Source organism: Pan troglodytes, chromosome 4 (genome assembly GCF_028858775.2).
Source record: "Pan troglodytes isolate AG18354 chromosome 4, NHGRI_mPanTro3-v2.0_pri, whole genome shotgun sequence".
NCBI classification, from domain to species: Eukaryota; Metazoa; Chordata; class Mammalia; order Primates; family Hominidae; genus Pan; species Pan troglodytes.
In genome coordinates, this window is record NC_072402.2 from 1,939,770 (window position 1) to 1,958,281 (window position 18,512).

At 59.1% G+C, this 18,512-nt stretch overlaps 1 protein-coding gene across 3 annotated transcripts in view; it reads right to left on the reverse strand.

Annotated features, from left to right (window-relative positions):
- TERT (telomerase reverse transcriptase) overlaps positions 1 to 18,512 on the reverse strand; it is a 50,156-nt gene that overhangs the window by 29,677 nt on the left and 1,967 nt on the right. For all 3 annotated transcript variants that reach the window (XR_010157111.1, XR_001717411.4, XM_016952902.4), the window contains exons 3-6: positions 8,749 to 8,944; positions 6,410 to 6,590; positions 4,757 to 4,936; positions 4,109 to 4,264 (exon numbers count right to left, since the gene is read on the reverse strand). Coding sequence is in view for 1 of the 3 variants with exons in the window: in XM_016952902.4 (XP_016808391.2) it covers positions 4,109 to 4,264; positions 4,757 to 4,936; positions 6,410 to 6,590; positions 8,749 to 8,944 (713 nt within the window). In the remaining 2 variants the exon portion in view is untranslated. The remainder of the gene's footprint in view (positions 1 to 4,108; positions 4,265 to 4,756; positions 4,937 to 6,409; positions 6,591 to 8,748; positions 8,945 to 18,512) is intronic.

Below are 18,512 nucleotides of genomic sequence, written 5' to 3' on the forward strand. Positions count from 1 at the left end.
CCCCACACATGAAAACCAATCCCACAGATCCCCACCTACCCCACACATGAAAACCAACTCCACAGATCCCCACTTACCCCACACATGAAAACCAATCCCACAGATCCCCACCTACCCCACACATGAAAACCAATCCCACAGATCCCCACCTACCCCACACATGAAAACCAACTCCACAGATCCCCACTTACCCCACACATGAAAACCAACTCCACAGATCCCCACTTACCCCACACATGAAAACCAATCCCACAGATCCCCACCTACCCCACACATGAAAACCAATCCCACAGATCCCCACCTACCCCACACATGAAAACCAGTTCACAGATCCCCACCTACCCCACACATGAAAACCAACTCCACAGACCCCCACCTACCCCACACATGAAAACCAATCCCACAGATCCCCACCTACCCCACACATGAAAACCAATCCCACAGATCCCCACCTACCCCACACATGAAAACCAATCCCACAGATCCCCACCTACCCCACACATGAAAACCAATCCCACGGATCCCCACCTACCCCACACATGAAAACCAATCCCACGGATCCCCACCTACCCCACACATGAAAACCAATCCCACGGATCCCCACCTACCCCACACATGAAAACCAATCCCACAGATCCCCACCTACCCCACACATGAAAACCAACTCCACAGATCCCCACTTACCCCACACATGAAAACCAATCCCACAGATCCCCACTTACCCCACACATGAAAACCAATCCCACAGATCCCCACCTACCCCACACATGAAAACCAATCCCACAGATCCCCACCTACCCCACACATGAAAACCAATCCCACAGATCCCCACCTACCCCACACATGAAAACCAGTTCACAGATCCCCACCTACCCCACACATGAAAACCAACTCCACAGACCCCCACCTACCCCACACATGAAAACCAATCCCACAGATCCCCACCTACCCCACACATGAAAACCAACTCCACAGATCCCCACTTACCCCACACATGAAAACCAACTCCACAGATCCCCACCTACCCCACACATGAAAACCAGTTCACAGATCCCCACCTACCCCCACACATGAAAACCAATCCCACAGATCCCCACCTACCCCACACATGAAAACCAACTCCACAGATCCCCACCTACCCCACACATGAAAACCAATCCCACAGATCCCCACCTACCCCACACATGAAAACCAACTCCACAGATCCCCACTTACCCCACACATGAAAACCAACTCCACAGATCCCCACCTACCCCACACATGAAAACCAGTTCACAGATCCCCACCTACCCCCACACATGAAAACCAATCCCACAGATCCCCACCTACCCCACACATGAAAACCAACTCCACAGATCCCCACCTACCCCACACATGAAAACCAATCCCACAGATCCCCACCTACCCCACACATGAAAACCAATCCCACAGATCCCCACCTACCCCACACATGAAAACCAATCCCACAGATCCCCACCTACCCCACACATGAAAACCAATCCCACAGATCCCCACCCACCCCACACATGAAAACCAGTTCACAGATCCCCACCTACCCCCACACATGAAAACCAATCCCACAGATCCCCACCTACCCCACACATGAAAACCAATCCCACAGATCCCCACCTACCCCACACATGAAAACCAATCCCACAGATCCCCACCTACCCCACACATGAAAACCAATCCCACAGACCCCCACCTACCCCACACATGAAAACCAATCCCACAGATCCCCACCTACCCCACACATGAAAACCAATCCCACAGACCCCCACCTACCCCACACATGAAAACCAATCCCACAGATCCCCACCTACCCCACACATGAAAACCAATCCCACAGACCCCCACCTACCCCACGGATGAAAACCAATTCACAAATCTCCACCTACGCCACACATGAAAACCAATTCCACCAATCCCCACCCAGGTTTGCAAGCTGACACAGTAAAGACTGTTCTAAAAGGAGGCGCAGAAGCAACGTCACCACGACCTCAAGGTAAACAGAGTTCCTGCAGAGAACACAAACAGCTTTAGCCACAAACAGCTGATAAAGTGGACTGCGTTAGTGGACTGTGTTAGTGGACTGCAATAAAAGTACAGTCTTCCAATCCTCAAAAGGCTTGACTTGAGAGCACAAAAGCAAGACACACACGGCACAGAGATTCACAGTGCACGCATGTGATGCCACACTTGCAGCAGAACACACAAAGAGCTCCTGCAAGCCGATGATGGCAGGCAGGCGCCCCATACAGAGCAGGGCAGGACGGACAGCCACCTCCCGCAAGAGCCCCGGGGCGGCCAGCACGGGAACACTGTGGGCACGTGGGCATCAAGAGAGGCCCCTGCACAATCCCACGAGGCGGCTTCGACACCTTCAGGCCAGCGGCCACCGGAGGCATCGCCCTCACAAGCAGCCAGCCGGGGTGTCACTGTCACCCCCCTGGAAACTCCCACAACATCCCTAAAGCACGTCTGTGACCCAGTAACCCCACCCCTGGAATTCACCCAGAGGCGAGGGCCTCTGACCCCTGGGACACTCCCAGAACCCAGCAGGCTCACAGCAGGCGCAGCGGTGCAGTCCGCACCCAGGAGCCTCCACAGCAGCAGGAAGGATACATCCACGTGGCGAGTTCCACAACGGATGCCATTCATGGACAGAACGCACAGCTGAGGCGTTCAGCATAGCTGAGGCTCGAACCCCAAAACCCACCTCCTGCCTGATCTCACTCACATGGAGACCGGGAGAGGGAGACCATGGAGGTCGAGGTCGGAACGAGGGTCACGGCGGGAGCGGTAGCTTCCGCTGCAGCGGGGATGGGGGGGGGGTCTCCTGGGCTCTGGTGACTTTCTACACCTGGGCGCAGATGGGCGGCAGGGAGGGGGGTCTCCTGGGCTCTGGTGACTTTCTACACCCGGGCGCAGGTGGACGCCGGGGACAGGGGGGTCTCCTGGGCTCTGGTGACTTTCTACACCCGGGCGCAGATGGGCGGCAGGGAGGGGGGGTCTCCCGGGCTCTGGTGACTTTCTACACCCGGGCACAGGTGGGTGGTGGGGACGGGGGGTCTCCTGGGCTCTGGTGACTTTCTACACCTGGGCGCTGGTGGGCGGTGGGGACGGGGGGGGGTCTCCTGGGCTCTAGTGACTTTCTACACCTGGGCACAGGTGGTGGCCATCAGCTTTCCACGAGGGTAAAATTCTGCTGAGATTTGCAAGTAGCTGCGATAGCTCAAGAAGTCAGAGAAAGAGGTCCTTGTGGGTTTCCACATGTGCCTCTCCCCAGACCGAAGCTCCAGGGATACTTCTTCACCTCTGCACCCCGGCCTGGCATGACTTTGAGGGCTTACCCCTCCAGCGTGCTCATGACCACTGGGTGGGAACCCAAGCCCAGGGCCCCTTTCACCGCTGCCGAGCCCCAAGGCCCCCGGCCGCTCTGGGAGGAGTGTGTCCCGGGGAGCGAGGCCTGAATCAGCCTTCCTATATCTCATGGAGCCAGCATAGGCCAGACTGGGGTCCTGGGGGTGCCAGAGGTCCAGGAAGGTACCACCAGCATCCCTACTCTCCTCTCAAACCTGGCTTGCAGTCTCCAAGGCCCAGCCCTGTGACAGGACAGGGGCACCCATGCTAGAAGTGAGGACCCTGAATGTGGAGCTCCCCAAACCAGCACCTGAGAGCGTGAGGACAATGGTGCAGACCATGCCTGGAGGAGGAAGGGGTAAGGCCAAGGGGCCACACACACCCATGCCATAGACACGCATATGTCACGGATACATGCACACACACACGCCACAAATAGGCACATCACAGACATGCAGCATGCAGCACGAACACGCACGTGTCACAGACACACACACATGCACACCACAGGCACACACACCAGAGACACACCATGGACACACACATGCCACACACACACACCACAAATATGCACGCCACAGATACATGCACCATGACACACACGTGCCACACACGCATATCACAGATGTGTAAATCATGGAAGTACCTCCACCACAGAAACGCATCACAGACACGACTGCATTCTAGACACATTCATATCCCAGAGACACACATCCTGGACACGACTATCACACGTGAACCTTACGTGGCTCTTGAAGGCCTTGCGGACGTGCCCATGGGCGGCCTTCTGGACCACAGCATACCGACGCACGCAGTACGTGTTCTGGGGTTTGATGATGCTGGCGATGACCTCCGTGAGCCTGTCCTGGGGGATGGTGTCGTACGCGCCCGTCACATCCACCTGCGTGAGTGGAGGCGAGGAGACTGACAGTGGCCACGCAGAAACTCAGACATCACCTCTGCCCTCAGGGCCTGGCCTGGCGGCGTCCCCCGCTCTCTCTCTGACCCCCACCCCTCCAGACCCCAAGGGCAGGGCGGGCTGTGTCCTCTCTGAGCCTCAGGACAGGAGGCCCCTGGCTCAGGACTGGGGTGTGAGGCACCGGGGCCTGGTGGCTGAGCCGGTGCGGTTCCTTCTCTGACGGGAACTGGAATCCAGTGGGACCCTCCTTGGGAATAGGAGCCCGGGCAGTCAGGGTGCACAGTCAGCCCCATGTGCTGCAGGAAAGGCTGAAGGCCTCCACCCTAGGTGCCAGGTGTGTCCCCAACAGTGACAGGGTCACCTGCACTCCCTGCGGCCCACCCAGGAGTATCTCCTCCACCCAACATGAGGTGCCAATCAGGCAGCCACTCCCAAGGTCCAGCAAGGCTGCTCACGGGGGTCCCCGGCACCCACCTTGACAAAGTACAGCTCAGGCGGCGGGTCCTGGGCCCGCACACGCAGCACGAAGGTGCGCCAGGCCCTGTGGATATCGTCCAGGCCCAGCACAGAGGCGCCCAGGAGGCCGGGGCGCCGCGCCCGCTCGTAGTTGAGCACGCTGAACAGTGCCTTCACCCTCGAGGTGAGACGCTCGGCCTGGCGGGGACAGCATGGGAGACAGTCAGGAAAGTGTACCCGGCCAAGTGCCCCGCCCCACCATAGGGACCCAGGGGAGAAGCAGCCCCACCCCAGTGTCCCCAGCCACCCAGAACCGGGACCTAGAACCCCTCCCAGCTTCCTCAGACCCTGTTTGAAACGTGCTCCTGGCTGCATGTGTGTTGCACACGGGATCCTCATGCCATACCTCTGTCCACCTCACCCCACACTCCCCTCAGATGACGGGGTCACCGCAGCCACCGCAGCCACAGGGGTGGGGTGCAGGAGCCGTGGGGCAAGGTCCAGGATCCTCAGAGCCCGGTGGGCTCCTGGCAGCCGTGGCCTGGTCCCCGGGCCCCATACACGGAAGCGCACGGTGCCTGAGCCGAGGCCTGGTCCCCAGGCCCCGTACGCAAAAGCACACGGAGCCCGAGCCGAGGCCTGGTCCCCAGGCCCCGTACGCAAAAGCACACGGAGCCCGAGCCGAGGCCTGGTCCCCGGGCCCGGTAAGCGGAAGCACACGAAGCCCGAGCCGAGGCCTGGTCCCCGGGCCCCGTACGCAAAAGCACACGGTGCCCGAGCCGAGGCCTGGTCCCCGGGGCCCGGTAAGCGGAAGCACACGGAGCCCGAGCCGAGGCCTGGTCCCCGGGCCCCATACGCGGAAGCACACGGTGCCTGAGCCGAGGCCTGGTCCCCGGGCCCGGTACGCGGAAGCACACGGTGCCTGAGCCGAGGCCTGGTCCCCGGGCCCCATACACGGAAGCGCACGGAGCCCGAGCCGAGGCCTGGTCCCCGGGCCCGGTAAGCGGAAGCACACAAAGCCCGAGGCGAGTCCTGGTCCCCGGGCCCCATACACGGAAGCACACGGTGCCTGTGCCGAGGCTTGGTCCCCGGGCCCGGTAAGCGGAAGCACACAGAGCCCGAGCCGAGGCCTGGTCCCCGGGCCCCATACACGGAAGCACACGGTGCCTGAGCCGAGGCCTGGTCCCCGGGCCCCATACACGGAAGCACACGGAGCCCGAGCCGAGGCCTGGTCCCCGGGCCCCATACACGGAAGCACACGGAGCCCGAGCTGAGGCCTGGTTCCCGGGCCCAGTACGCGGAAGCACACGGTGCCTGTGCCGAAGCCTGGTCCCCAGGCCCGGTACGCGGAAGCGCACGGAGCCTGCGCACCACAGCAGGACACGAATACGGGACCTCGGGCTGTGCTGCATCCAGGCCCCGGCCCGGCTGCTTCCTGTGGTCCTCAGAGCCTGTCCCTGCCCCAGGACCTCCCCCTACACCCCCACGCTGCTTTTCTGGAGGCACCGGCACCTCGGCGACCTCACCGTGCACACAAATGGGTTGGAGCCGTGCCGTGGCCCTGGCTGTGTCCCGTGGCCCCTCCTCCGGGCCCTTCATCTAAGCTGATACCAAATGTGGGGCTCAAACGCACTTCTGTTTAAAAAGGAAACTAAACCAAAGCACAGCCACCCTCTTTTCTCTGCGGAACGTTCTGGCTCCCACGACGTAGTCCATGTTCACAATCGGCCGCAGCCCGTCAGGCTTGGGGATGAAGCGGAGTCTGGACGTCAGCAGGGCGGGCCTGGCTTCCTGATGCTGCCTGACCTCTGCTTCCGACAGCTCCCGCAGCTGCACCCTCTTCAAGTGCTGTCTGCAATAGAGAGCCCCTCAGGAGGCTTGCTCAGCCAGGCAACAGACTAGGGGGAAGCTCACGGGAAGGCACAAGCCCCCACCGACTCAGTGAGGGCTCAGGACACCCACGGCAGCACACGCTGAAGGCCATGCCCGGGGCCACGTCCACCCATGCCAGCCAGACGCCTCTGAGGGCCCCTCTACTTGCAGGGCACCTGGACACCTGGTCCTATAGTCAACCCTGGGGACGCCCAGTCCGGTGGTCAACCCCCAGGGTGACTGTCCCACCGTCAGCACCAGGGAGCCTGGTCCCATGATCAACCCCCCAGATTGCCTGTCTGGTGGCCGCCACCCAGGATGGGGTGCAAGGCTGCATCTGGGGCCACATGAACCCATGCCCCCTCCACACAGGATGCCTGTCCCTCTGGTACAGCCACTGGGGTAGCCCAAGGCTGGCCCCAGGCAGGACCCCGAGGTAGAAAGAGCCGCATCCCTTCAGATGGAGAGGGCGGGAGAGGCTGCTCAGGGCAGCTCAGCCAAGGAGCAGAATCAGCTCTCGTGAGCCCACCAGTCTCCTGACACCTCTGCCCTTTGGCCTTTTCCCCCAAAACCACCCATGGGGGCACGGGGGGCTGGAGCGGCCACACCTGGACCTGGGCATCTGTGGCTGACGGCCTGGCACTCCGTGGACACTGGGGCCGCGGGTGCTCCGCGGCTGGTGCCCTGACCACAGGCTGCAGGCCCAGCCGAGTAGAAAAGGCACAGTACCCTGTCCAGGGAGAAGGGGCCTCCAAGGCCCCCCAGGTAGAACAACAGTCCCAGTAGTGACAAGAAGCATCTTGGGGACCACCACGTCTGTCTGCTCCTTCCGGTCACCCCAATTAAATTCTTTCCAAAATACTGGTCAAATGACCATGTTGGGTCGCACACCATTAAATATGTGTGAAGTCTAAGTAAGGTGCATTGTGTATTAACTTGTTTCCGCAGGGAAAGCCCTGACCCTCCCACAGATGCAAGGAAATGGCCCCAGCACCACGTCGGGGTCCCCAGCCCAGAGGCTGCGTTACCTCTGACGAGGTCTGCTGCCAGCTCCCTCTGCAGACATCCTGATTTGGGGCATGGGGTGTCACAAGGCACCCCAGGGACTCGAGTGTGCAGAGGAGCTGGGGAAGCCCTGATCTTCTGACTAAAGCCCTCCACAGTCAGCCTGGGCGGGACACGGAGAAGCTAATACCACGGCCTGGGCTCAGCCAGGCTGGCATCTCCCAGACCAGCACTCCAGTCCCTCACTGATGCAAATCCAGCTTGAATCTGCCACAATCTCACACTCTCATCAGCCGAACATTGCAGACAAAATCTCACAGCCATTCAAATGCAGCCACCTAGAAGTTAGCTCATGGTGGAACTCTCCTATCCCCAGGTGCTCCCTGCACAGGTGCTCCCTGCAGTGAGTCGCCAAGTGGGTGGGATTTTATCCTCTCATGACCTAAATCCAATAGATTGAAGATTCATACAGAACAGCATGAATTAAAAGAGAATCGGGGGCTGGGCACAGTGGCTTAGCCTGTAAACCCAGCACTTTGGGAGGCCAAGGTGGGTGGATCACCTGAGGTCAGGAGTTCGAGACCAGCCTGGCCAACATGGTGAAACCCCGTCTCTCCTAAAAGTACAAAAATTAGCCAGGCGTGGTGGCAGGTGCCTGTAATCCCAGCTACTTAGGAGGCTGAGGCTGGAGAATCGCTTAAACCCAGGAGGTGGAGGTTGCAGTGAGCAAAGATTACGCCACCGCACTCCAGCCTGGGCAACAGAGTGAGACTCCATCTCAAAAAAAAAAAAAAGAAAAAAAAAAAAAGGAGAGAGAGAATCAGACCCACATCCCAGGGAGAGGCAAGGAGGCTAGTGGTAGTGTTTCCATCTAATATAAATCCCTTCTGCTTTACAAACCCTAGAGACCACTTGGCACAAACTCCTGATTTTACAAGTAAGAGAACGTGAGCTCCAGGCAGTCAGAGCCTTGCACAGAATCCACTTGGACCAGGCCTGTGACGGGGCCCCTGGCTCCCAGCCCAGAGCTGCACAGCCAGGCAAGCACCGGCAAGTGGAGACAGGCACACGCTAAGGCCGGGCTGGTGTTCCAGGACTTCGAGAAGCAGAGGCCTGGTGTGGGGATACAGTACCTGATTCCAATGCTTTGCAACTTGCTCCAGACACTCTTCCGGTAGAAAAAGAGCCTGTTCTTCTGAAACGTGGTCTCCGTGACATAAAAGAAAGACCTGAGCAGCTCGACAACGTACACACTCATCAGCCAGTGCAAGAACTTGGCCAGGATCTCCTCACGCAGACGGTGCTCTGCGGCCGGAACAGAGCCAACCCCTGAAACGAGAAGGACACACCACATCCAGATCACCGAGGGCCTGGGGACCTCACCCCGGACCTGCACCATCCGGACACCGCACATCCAGCTAACCGCAGGGCCTGGCGACCTCACGCCGGACCTGCACCATCCGGACACCGCACATCCAGCTAACCGCAAGGCCTGGCGACCTCACGCCGGACCTGCACCATCCGGACACTGCACATCCAGCTCACCAAGGGCCTGGCGACCTTACCCCAGGCCTGTACCATCCGGACACGGCACATCCAGCCCACCAAGGGCCTGGCGACCTCACCCTGGACCTGCACCATTCGGACACGGGGACACCGCATATCCAGCTCACCGAGGGCCTGGCGAACTCACCCCGGACCTGCAGCATCCAGACGCCACACATCCAGCTCACCACAGGGCCTGGCGACCTCACCCCGGACCTGCACCATCCGGACAACGCACATCCAGCCCACCGCAGGGCCTGGCAACCTCACCCTGGACCTGCACCATCCGGATACAGCACATCCAGCTCGCCACAGGGACTGGGGACCTCACCCCGGACCTGCACCATCCGGATACAGCACATCCAGCTCACAGCAGGGCCTGGTGACCTCACCCCAGACCTGCACCATCCGGACACCGCACATCCAGCTCACCAAGGGCCTGGCGACCTCACCCCAGAAATGCACCATGCAGACACCACACATCCAGCTCACCAAGGGCCTGGCGACCTCACCCCAGACCTGCACCATCCGGACACGGCACATCCAGCCCACCAAGGGCCTGGCGACCTCACCCTGGACCTGCACCATTCAGGTCACGGGGACACCGCATATCCAGCTCACCGAGGGCCTGGCGAACTCACCCCAGACCTGCAGCATCCAGACGCCACACATCCAGCTCACCGCAGGGCCTGGCGACCTCACCCCGGACCTGCACCATCCAGACAACGCACATCCAGCTCACCACAGGGTCTAGCGACCTCACCCCGGACCTGCACCATCCGGACACCGCACATCCAGCTCACCGCAGGGCCTGGCGACCTCACCCTGGACCTGCACCATCCAGACTCCATACGTCCAGCTCACCGAGGGCCTGGCGACCTCATCCAAGACGTGCACCATCCGGACACTGCACATCCAGCTCACCAAGGGCCTGGCGACCTCACCCTGGACCTGCACCATCTGGACACGGGGACACCGCACATCCAGCTCACCGAGGGCCTGGCGAACTCACCCCGGACCTGCAGCATCCGGACACCGTACATCCAGCTCACCACAGGGCCTGGCGACCTCACCCCGGACCTGCACCATCCGGATACAGCACATCCAGCCCACCGCAGGGCCTGGCAACCTCACCCTGGACCTGCACCATCCGGATACAGCACATCCAGCTCACCGCAGGGCCTGGCGACCTCACCCCAGACCTGCACCATCCGGACACCGCACATCCAGCTAACCGCAGGGCCTGGTGACCTCAACCCGGACCTGCACCATCCGGACACCGCACATCCAGCTAACCGCAGGGCCTGGTGACCTCAACCCGGACCTGCACCATCCGGTACAACAGCCATGGCCACGGGAAGCCCAGCAGGTCCAGGCCGAGATGGCCACACACGGGACCTACACACGGGATCCCGCAGACAAAGCTCAAAAAACGTCAAATGTCCTGTGAGTGACGCTCCCACCAATGACACCCTAAAATGATGAGGTGTGGACATGCTGGGCTTCAGTAAAATCTATTATTACATTAATTTCACCTTTTTTTATTTTTTAATGTGGCTACTAGAATTTTTTTTTTTTTTTGAGACACAGTCTCGCTGTGTTGCCAGGCTGGAGTGCAGTGGCGCAATGTCGGCTCACTGCAACTTCCAACTCCCTGGTTCAAGCGATTCTCCTGCCTCAGCCTCCCGAGTAGCTGGGATTACAGGCACCCGCCACCACGCCCAGCTAATTTTTGTGTTTTTAGTACAGATAGGGTTTCATCATGTTGGCCAGGATGGTCTCGACCTCCTGACCTCATGATCCACCCGCCTCGGCCTCCCAAAGTGCTGGGATTACAGGCGTGAGCCACCGCGCCCAGCCTAGAAATTTTAAAATTATCCACATGGCTCACGTCATGCTCCTGTTGGGCGACAACGGCTCGGAGCCTCATCCTTTGTCCTGGTTCCCAAGCAGAAGGGAGGAAGCAGACACTCCCCCGCCAGGCAGCACCGTCAGAGCTGGCGCCACACCGCAGGTTTGCGCGATTTCAAACTCGACACCACGGAGCCACCAGACCCCGACATGCCTGGGGTTTTCCAGGCTGAACCCAGGCCGAGCAGACGTTGCTGTCACTCACTGGCTAAGGAACGCTGGCCACGTGGTGCTCCAGACACTCACGGGCCAAGATGACCGCCCTCCTCGTGAGTCTCCACATCTTCATCTGTGCATCATAAGCAGAGGTCCCCGGACGTCGCTAGATGCCATGGAGGCCAGCACAGGTAAAGCTGGGGTTTACCAGCAATAACAAGACAGAAGAACCACGCAAAGGACAAGGAAGGGGACCCCAGACGGCGGGCCTGAGACAGAAGACAGACGGGGAACAAAGGAGGAAAAGCAGGGCGGGGGCAAAGCTAAAGAAACACTCAACACGGAAAGCAATATTAACAATGCTTAGCTTGTGGGGGTGTCAAGATGCCTGAGACAGAACTAAGTCAGCAGGGAAAACAGCACACAGGCTGGGGGGGTGGCCAGAGCTAAAATACACTAAGGGTCTTATTGCTCAGGACAAGGGTAGCAATGTTTCAGACTTCATTTTAAAAGATCAAGGTATGCCGGGCGCGGTGGCTTGCACCTGTAATCCCAGCACTGTGGGAGGCCAAGGCGGGCAGATCACTTGAGGTCAGGAGTTTGAGACCAGCCTGGCCAACATGGTGAAACCCTATCTCTACTAAAAATACAAAAATTAGCCAGGCGTGGTGGTGGGCGCCTGTAATCCCAGCTACTCATGAGGTTGAGGAATGAGAACTGCTTGAACCGAGGAGACAGAGGTTGCAGTGAGCCGAGATTGTGCCATTACACTCCAGCCTGGGTGACAGAGTGAGACTGTCTCAATAAACAAAAGCAAACAACGACAACAAAAAGATCAGGGGGTAACACTAAGCAAAGAGAAATAAAAGCAAATGCCCAGTGACCAGGAGGCAACGACAGGATCAACACACACTCGGCAGGAAACGCACACGGCAACCCAAGAGGTGGTGAGAAACAAGGGAACGAGGACACGCAACAGGCAAGTGGAGAATCAGAGTGCACCAGACGGGTCTCTAGTGACAAAAAAACGAAAATAAATCAGGTTACCCAGTTAAACAACGACTGTCAGACTGGATTGGAACTTCACCTACATGCTGTTAATAGGACATATTCACACTATAAGAATATAAAAGGGTTGAAAATTAGGCCAGGCGCGGTGGCTTATGCCTGTAATTCAGCACTTTGGGAAGCCGAGGTTGATGGATCCCTTGAGTCCAAGAGTTTGAGACCAGCCTGGGCAACACAGCAAGACCCTGTCTCCAGAAAAAATTTAAAAATTAGCCAGGTGTAGCGGTGCGTGTCTGCAGTTCCAGCTACTCGGGAGGCTGAGGTGGGAGGACGGCTCAGGCCAGAAGGTAAAGGTAAACTGACCTGTGATCACACCACTGCACTCACCCTGGGCGACAGACCAACACTCTGTCTCAAAAAAAAAAAAAAAATATATATATATATATATATATATAAAAATTAAAGGCAGAAAACAGACACAGCAGGAAAATACTAATCAAAAGAAGCCCAGTGTGGCAGTGCTAAGAGCAATTTAAAAAAAGAATTACTAGATTACTAGAGACATAGAAGTCTACAAAAGATTCACTCATCAGGAAGATAAAAATTCTACCACGTGCATGCACCTAATACTGCCTCACATAAATGCTACCAAACGAGAAGAAAGGAACAGACCCATCCCCCAGGTGAGGGACTATGGCCTCCTTGGAATTTCACGCATCTAGAAGGAGACAGAAGCTTTGCACTGGACCTTAATAAGCTGGATATAGTGAACATGCATGCCCACTATTGACAGGATGTCAAATTTACAATGGACAGTTCTGGAAACCATGCACACACTAGATCACAAAGCAAGGCTCCACAAACTTCAAATAATCGGTATTATACAGACCACTACACAACTGAGTTAGAAATCAATAATAAAATGATAACTTAAAATACTCTACGTATCTTGATACTCTACATATCTTGAACGTAAACAATGTTCAAATAACTCACTGCTCAAAGAAATCACAGAATAAGCTAAAGAATACTTAAAAGTGACTGATATCAAAATGATTTCACGTCAAAACACAGCGTGCATAAAGAAAAAAATCACAGAATAAGAATACTTAGAAGTATTAACACTTTGAAGTAGTTTAAGAACACTTGAAAGTGGCTGATGTTGAGATTACTTCACATCAAAACACAGGGTGCAGGTAAGGCAGCACTTAGAGGGAAAGGCATGGCTAAACTAAGAAGCTGGAAAAGGAATGAAAGAATAAACCAAGAGAAAGCATACAATGGAGAGATAGAAACGTCAGAGGTAAATCGGTGAAATTCAAAACTAAGACCCAAGAGGGAAGTCTGACGAAGGCCGGCGGAGACACCGGCCCTCCACGTGGGTCTCAGAGCAGGAGACAGACAGAGACACTCCAACCTGTGGCTGGATGTCAATCCATGTGAGGGGGCGACTGGAGGCAGAGCCCAGCCTAAGCAATGAGCGGCAGGTGCCCAGAATAAGGTGACAAGCGTTGCCACCCACCCAAGGGGGCCAAGCAGAGGGGCAGCTTGGGAGAAAACAGGACAAGTGAGGGGGGTGGGGTGACTTGCTTTCCTTCAGGCCACAGAGAACCCTTTCTGGGATGTCTCCAGCAACACGTGGCAGCAGACACAGGCAGCCCAGAGTCCAGCCTCGGCATGAGACAAGCTGGGAGAGGAGTATTGGCAGCATGCATGTGGCGGGCATGTGGTGAGCAAGCCAGGCCCAACAGAGGCAAGCGGACCTGAAGCTGTGGCTGCAGTGCCTGGCATGCGGGAGGTGAGAGCCTGCAGTCCCGTGTCCCCGTAGCAAAATGGAACGGAGAGGTGACCAAGAAGAGCCGAGCATAAGAAAAGATAGGCTTGGGGACCAGCACTGCGCCTGCACCATCTACCCAGGCAATGGGCAACCGGCGCAGCTGTGGCTATAGAAAGAGCAAACATTCAGGAGCAAGCTCAAGTGAGCAAAAGCCAAGGACACCTGGGGACAGAGCCTCACTCACCCTACACGAGACAGGGACACCCGGGGACAGCGCCTCACTCACCCTGCACCTGACAGGGACACCAGCGGACAGCGCCTCACTCACCCTACACCTGGGAGGGACACCCGGGGGCCGCGCCTCACTCACCCTACACGTGACAGGGACACCCGGGGACAGTGCCTCACTCACCCTACACCTGAGAGGGACACCCGGGGACGGCGCCTCACTCACCCTACACCTGAGAGGGACACCCGGGGACGGCGCCTCATTCACCCTGCACCTGACAGGGACACCCGGGGACGGCGCCTCACTCACCCTGCACGTGACAGGGACACCCGGGGGCCACACCTCACTCACCCTACACGTGACAGAGACACCCGGGGACAGCGCCTCACTCACCCTGCACGTGACAGGGACACCTGGGGATGGCGCCTCACTCACCCTGCACGTGACAGGGACACCAGGGGACGGCGCCTCACTCACCCTGCATGTGACAGGGACACCCGGGGGCTACACCTCACTCACCCTACATGTGACAGAGACACCCGGGGACAGCGCCTCACTCACCCTGCACGTGACAGGGACACTCGGGGGCCGCGCCTCAATCACCCTACACGTGACAGGGACACCTGGGGACCATGCCTCACTCGCCCTGCACGTGACAGGGACACCCGGGGGCAATGCCTCAATCACCCTACACGTGACAGGGACACCCAGGGATCACCCCTCACTCACCCTACACGTGACAGGGACACCAGGGGCAACGCCTCACTCACCCTGCACGTGACAGGGACAACCGGGGGCAACGCCTCACTCACCGTGCACGTGACAGGGACACCCGGGGACGGCACCTCACTCACCCTGCACGGGACAGGGACACTCGGGGACGGCGCCTCACTCACCCTGCACGGGACAGGGACACCCGGGGACGGCACCTCACTCACCCTGCACGGGACAGGGACACCCGGGGACGGCGCCTCACTCACCCTGCACGGGACAGGGACACCCGGGGACGGCGCCTCACTCACCCTGCACGGGACAGGGACACCCGGGGACGGCGCCTCACTCACCCTGCACGGGACAGGGACACCCGGGGACGGCGCCTCACTCACCCTGCACGGGACAGGGACACCCGGGGACGGCGCCTCACTCACCCTGCACGGGACAGGGACACCCGGGGACGGCGCCTCACTCACCCTGCACGGGACAGGGACACCAGGGGACGGCGCCTCACTCACCCTGCACGTGACAGGGACACCCGGGGGCCGCGCCTCAATCACCCTACACGTGACAGGGACACCCGGGGACCACGCCTCACTCACCCTGCACGTGACAGGGACACCCGGGGACCATGCCTCAATCACCCTGCACGTGACAGGGACACCCGGGGGCCACGCCTCAATCACCCTACACGTGACAGGGACACCCAGGGATCACCCCTCACTCACCCTGCACGTGACAGGAACACCCGGGGGCCGCGCCTCAATCACCCTACACGTGACAGGGACACCCGGGGGCAACGCCTCACTCACCCTGCACGTGACAGGGACACCCAGGGGCAACGCCTCACTCACTCTGCACGTGACAGGGACACCCGGGGACGGCGCCTCACTCACCCTGCACGGGACAGGGACACCCGGGGACAGCACCTCACTCACCCTGCACCTGACAGGGACACCCGGGGGCCGCGCCTCACTCACCCTGCACGTGACAGGGACACCCGGGGGCCACGCATCACTCACCCTGCACGTGACAGGGACACCCGGGGGCCGCGCCTCAATCACCCTACACGGGACAGGGACACCCGGGGGCCGCGCCTCAATCACCCTGCACGGGACAGGGACACCCGGGGACGGCGCCTCAATCACCCTGCACGGGACAGAGACACCCGGGGACGGCGCCTCACTCACCCTGCACGTGACAGGGACACCCGGGGACGGCGCCTCACTCACCCTGCACGTGACAGGGACACCCGGGGACGGCGCCTCACTCACCCTACACGTGACAGGGACACCCGGGGGACAGCGCCTCACTCACCCTGCACGTGACAGGGACACCCGGGGGCCGCGCCTCACTCACCCTGCACGTGACAGAGACACCCGGGGACCGCGCCTCACTCACCCTACACGTGACAGGGACACCCGGGGGCAACGCCTCAATCACCCTGCACGGGACAGGTATACCCGGGGACAGCGCCTCACTCACCCTGCACGGGACAGAGACACCCGGGGACGGCGCCTCACTCACCCTGCACGGGACAGGGACACCCGGGGACGGCGCCTCACTCACCCTGCACGGGACAGGGACACCCGGGGACCGCGCCTCACTCACCCTACACGTGACAGAGACACCCGGGGACAGCGCCTCAGTCACCCTGCACGGGACAGGGACACCCGGGGACAGCGCCTCACTCACCCTGCACGGGACAGGGACACCCGGGGGCCGCGCCTCAATCACCCTACACGTGACAGGGACACCCGGGGACCACGCCTCACTCACCCTGCACGTGACAGGGACACCCGGGGGCCACGCCTCAATCACCCTACACGTGACAGGGACACCCAGGGATCACCCCTCACTCACCCTGCACGTGACAGGGACACCCGGGGGCAACGCCTCACTCACCCTGCACGTGACAGGGACACCCGGGGGCAACGCCTCACTCACCCTGCACGTGACAGGGACACCCGGGGACGGCGCCTCACTCACCCTGCACGGGACAGGGACACCCGGGGACGGCGCCTCACTCACCCTGCACGGGACAGGGACACCCGGGGACGGCGCCTCACTCACCCTGCACGGGACAGGGACACCCGGGGACGGCGCCTCACTCACCCTGCACGGGACAGGGACACCCGGGGACCGCACCTCACTCACCCTACACGTGACAGGGACACCTGGGGGCAACGCCTCACTCACCCTGCACGTGACAGGGACACCCGGGGACCACACCTCACTCCCTGCACAAGCCAGGGGCAGATTGTGACCTCATCTGAAATCAGAGAACAGCAATGACAGGCAGAGTCCTGATCAGAGAACTCAAACTCTCCTCAACGAAGGAAGCTGGAGCACAAAAAGCAAAACTGGGTTGCATGACGCTTATCTGACTCGGCGTGGTCCACCTGAGCCGCAGCAGGTGTGAGGCAGCTGCCGTTCGATGGGTAGGGACTTCCAGTCACGCAAGACGCAGCATTTCAAGCAACCTGCTGTAAACACCGCCGAGTTAGCAATTCTGCACTGTACACAGAAAACCGTGTTAGGAGTGCCAATCTCATGTTATATGACTTTTGCCACCATAAAAAGAAAAAAAGAAAAAAAAGAGCCCCAAGAAGTTCACCCTCCTTGTCTGCATGGCCGGAAGTCTTACATGTCTTGGGAGTTTGTGGGGAGGGGGTGAAATCGGGACTTCTAGCTGCCACTGTAGGGCCTGGGAGCACTGGGAGCCAAAAGGGGGCTGGAGCGGAGGTGCCTCATCATCAAATCCAGAAAACCAGGGTGGGGACACGGCAGGGCCCAGCAGCACCATCCCCTGAACACCCACAAACACTGTCCCTTCCTCAGCGGGTGGAGCCATCTGCTGTCCTCTGCTCCCATGTGGCCCTCTTCATACCTAAAGATGGGACCAGGATCTGTGCTGGAGGACAGTCTTATCTCCCTCCCTCTACCCTGTCCTGGCACAGTCAACGAACACTTTTTTTTTTTTAAAGACAGAGTTTCACTCTTGTCGCCCAGGCTGGAGTGCAGTGGCACAATCTCAGCTCACTGTAACCTCCGCCTCCTGGGTTCAAGTGATTCTCCTGCCTCAGCCTCCCAAGTAGCTGGGATTACAGGCACACACCACCATGCCCAGCTAATTTTTGTATTTTTAGTTACAGATAGGGTTTCACCATGTTGGTCAGGCTGGTCTCAAACTCCTGACCTCAGGTGATCCACCTGCCTCAGCTTCCCAAAGTGCTGGGATTACAGGCGTGAGCCACCGCACCTGGCCGTCAACACACAATTAAATCTTAAACACAAACCTGCATATTGGCTGACCACGTGCACCTGCAAAACCCTTACCTCCCACCCCCAGGAAGACGGGGTTCTCGTCCCCACCTCTCATTCCCACCCTTGAAATTGCGAAGAGGATTATAGGTAACCTGCAGGCACCCTCGCCAGAGCGTCTGTGCTTCCAGACACTTCTCCCCATTGCCGGCAACCCGGCTCCACTGCCGCGCCCAGCCTCCTCTGTTCACTGCTCTGGCCTCGGCGCCTGGAAACTGCGTGTCCATCAAAAC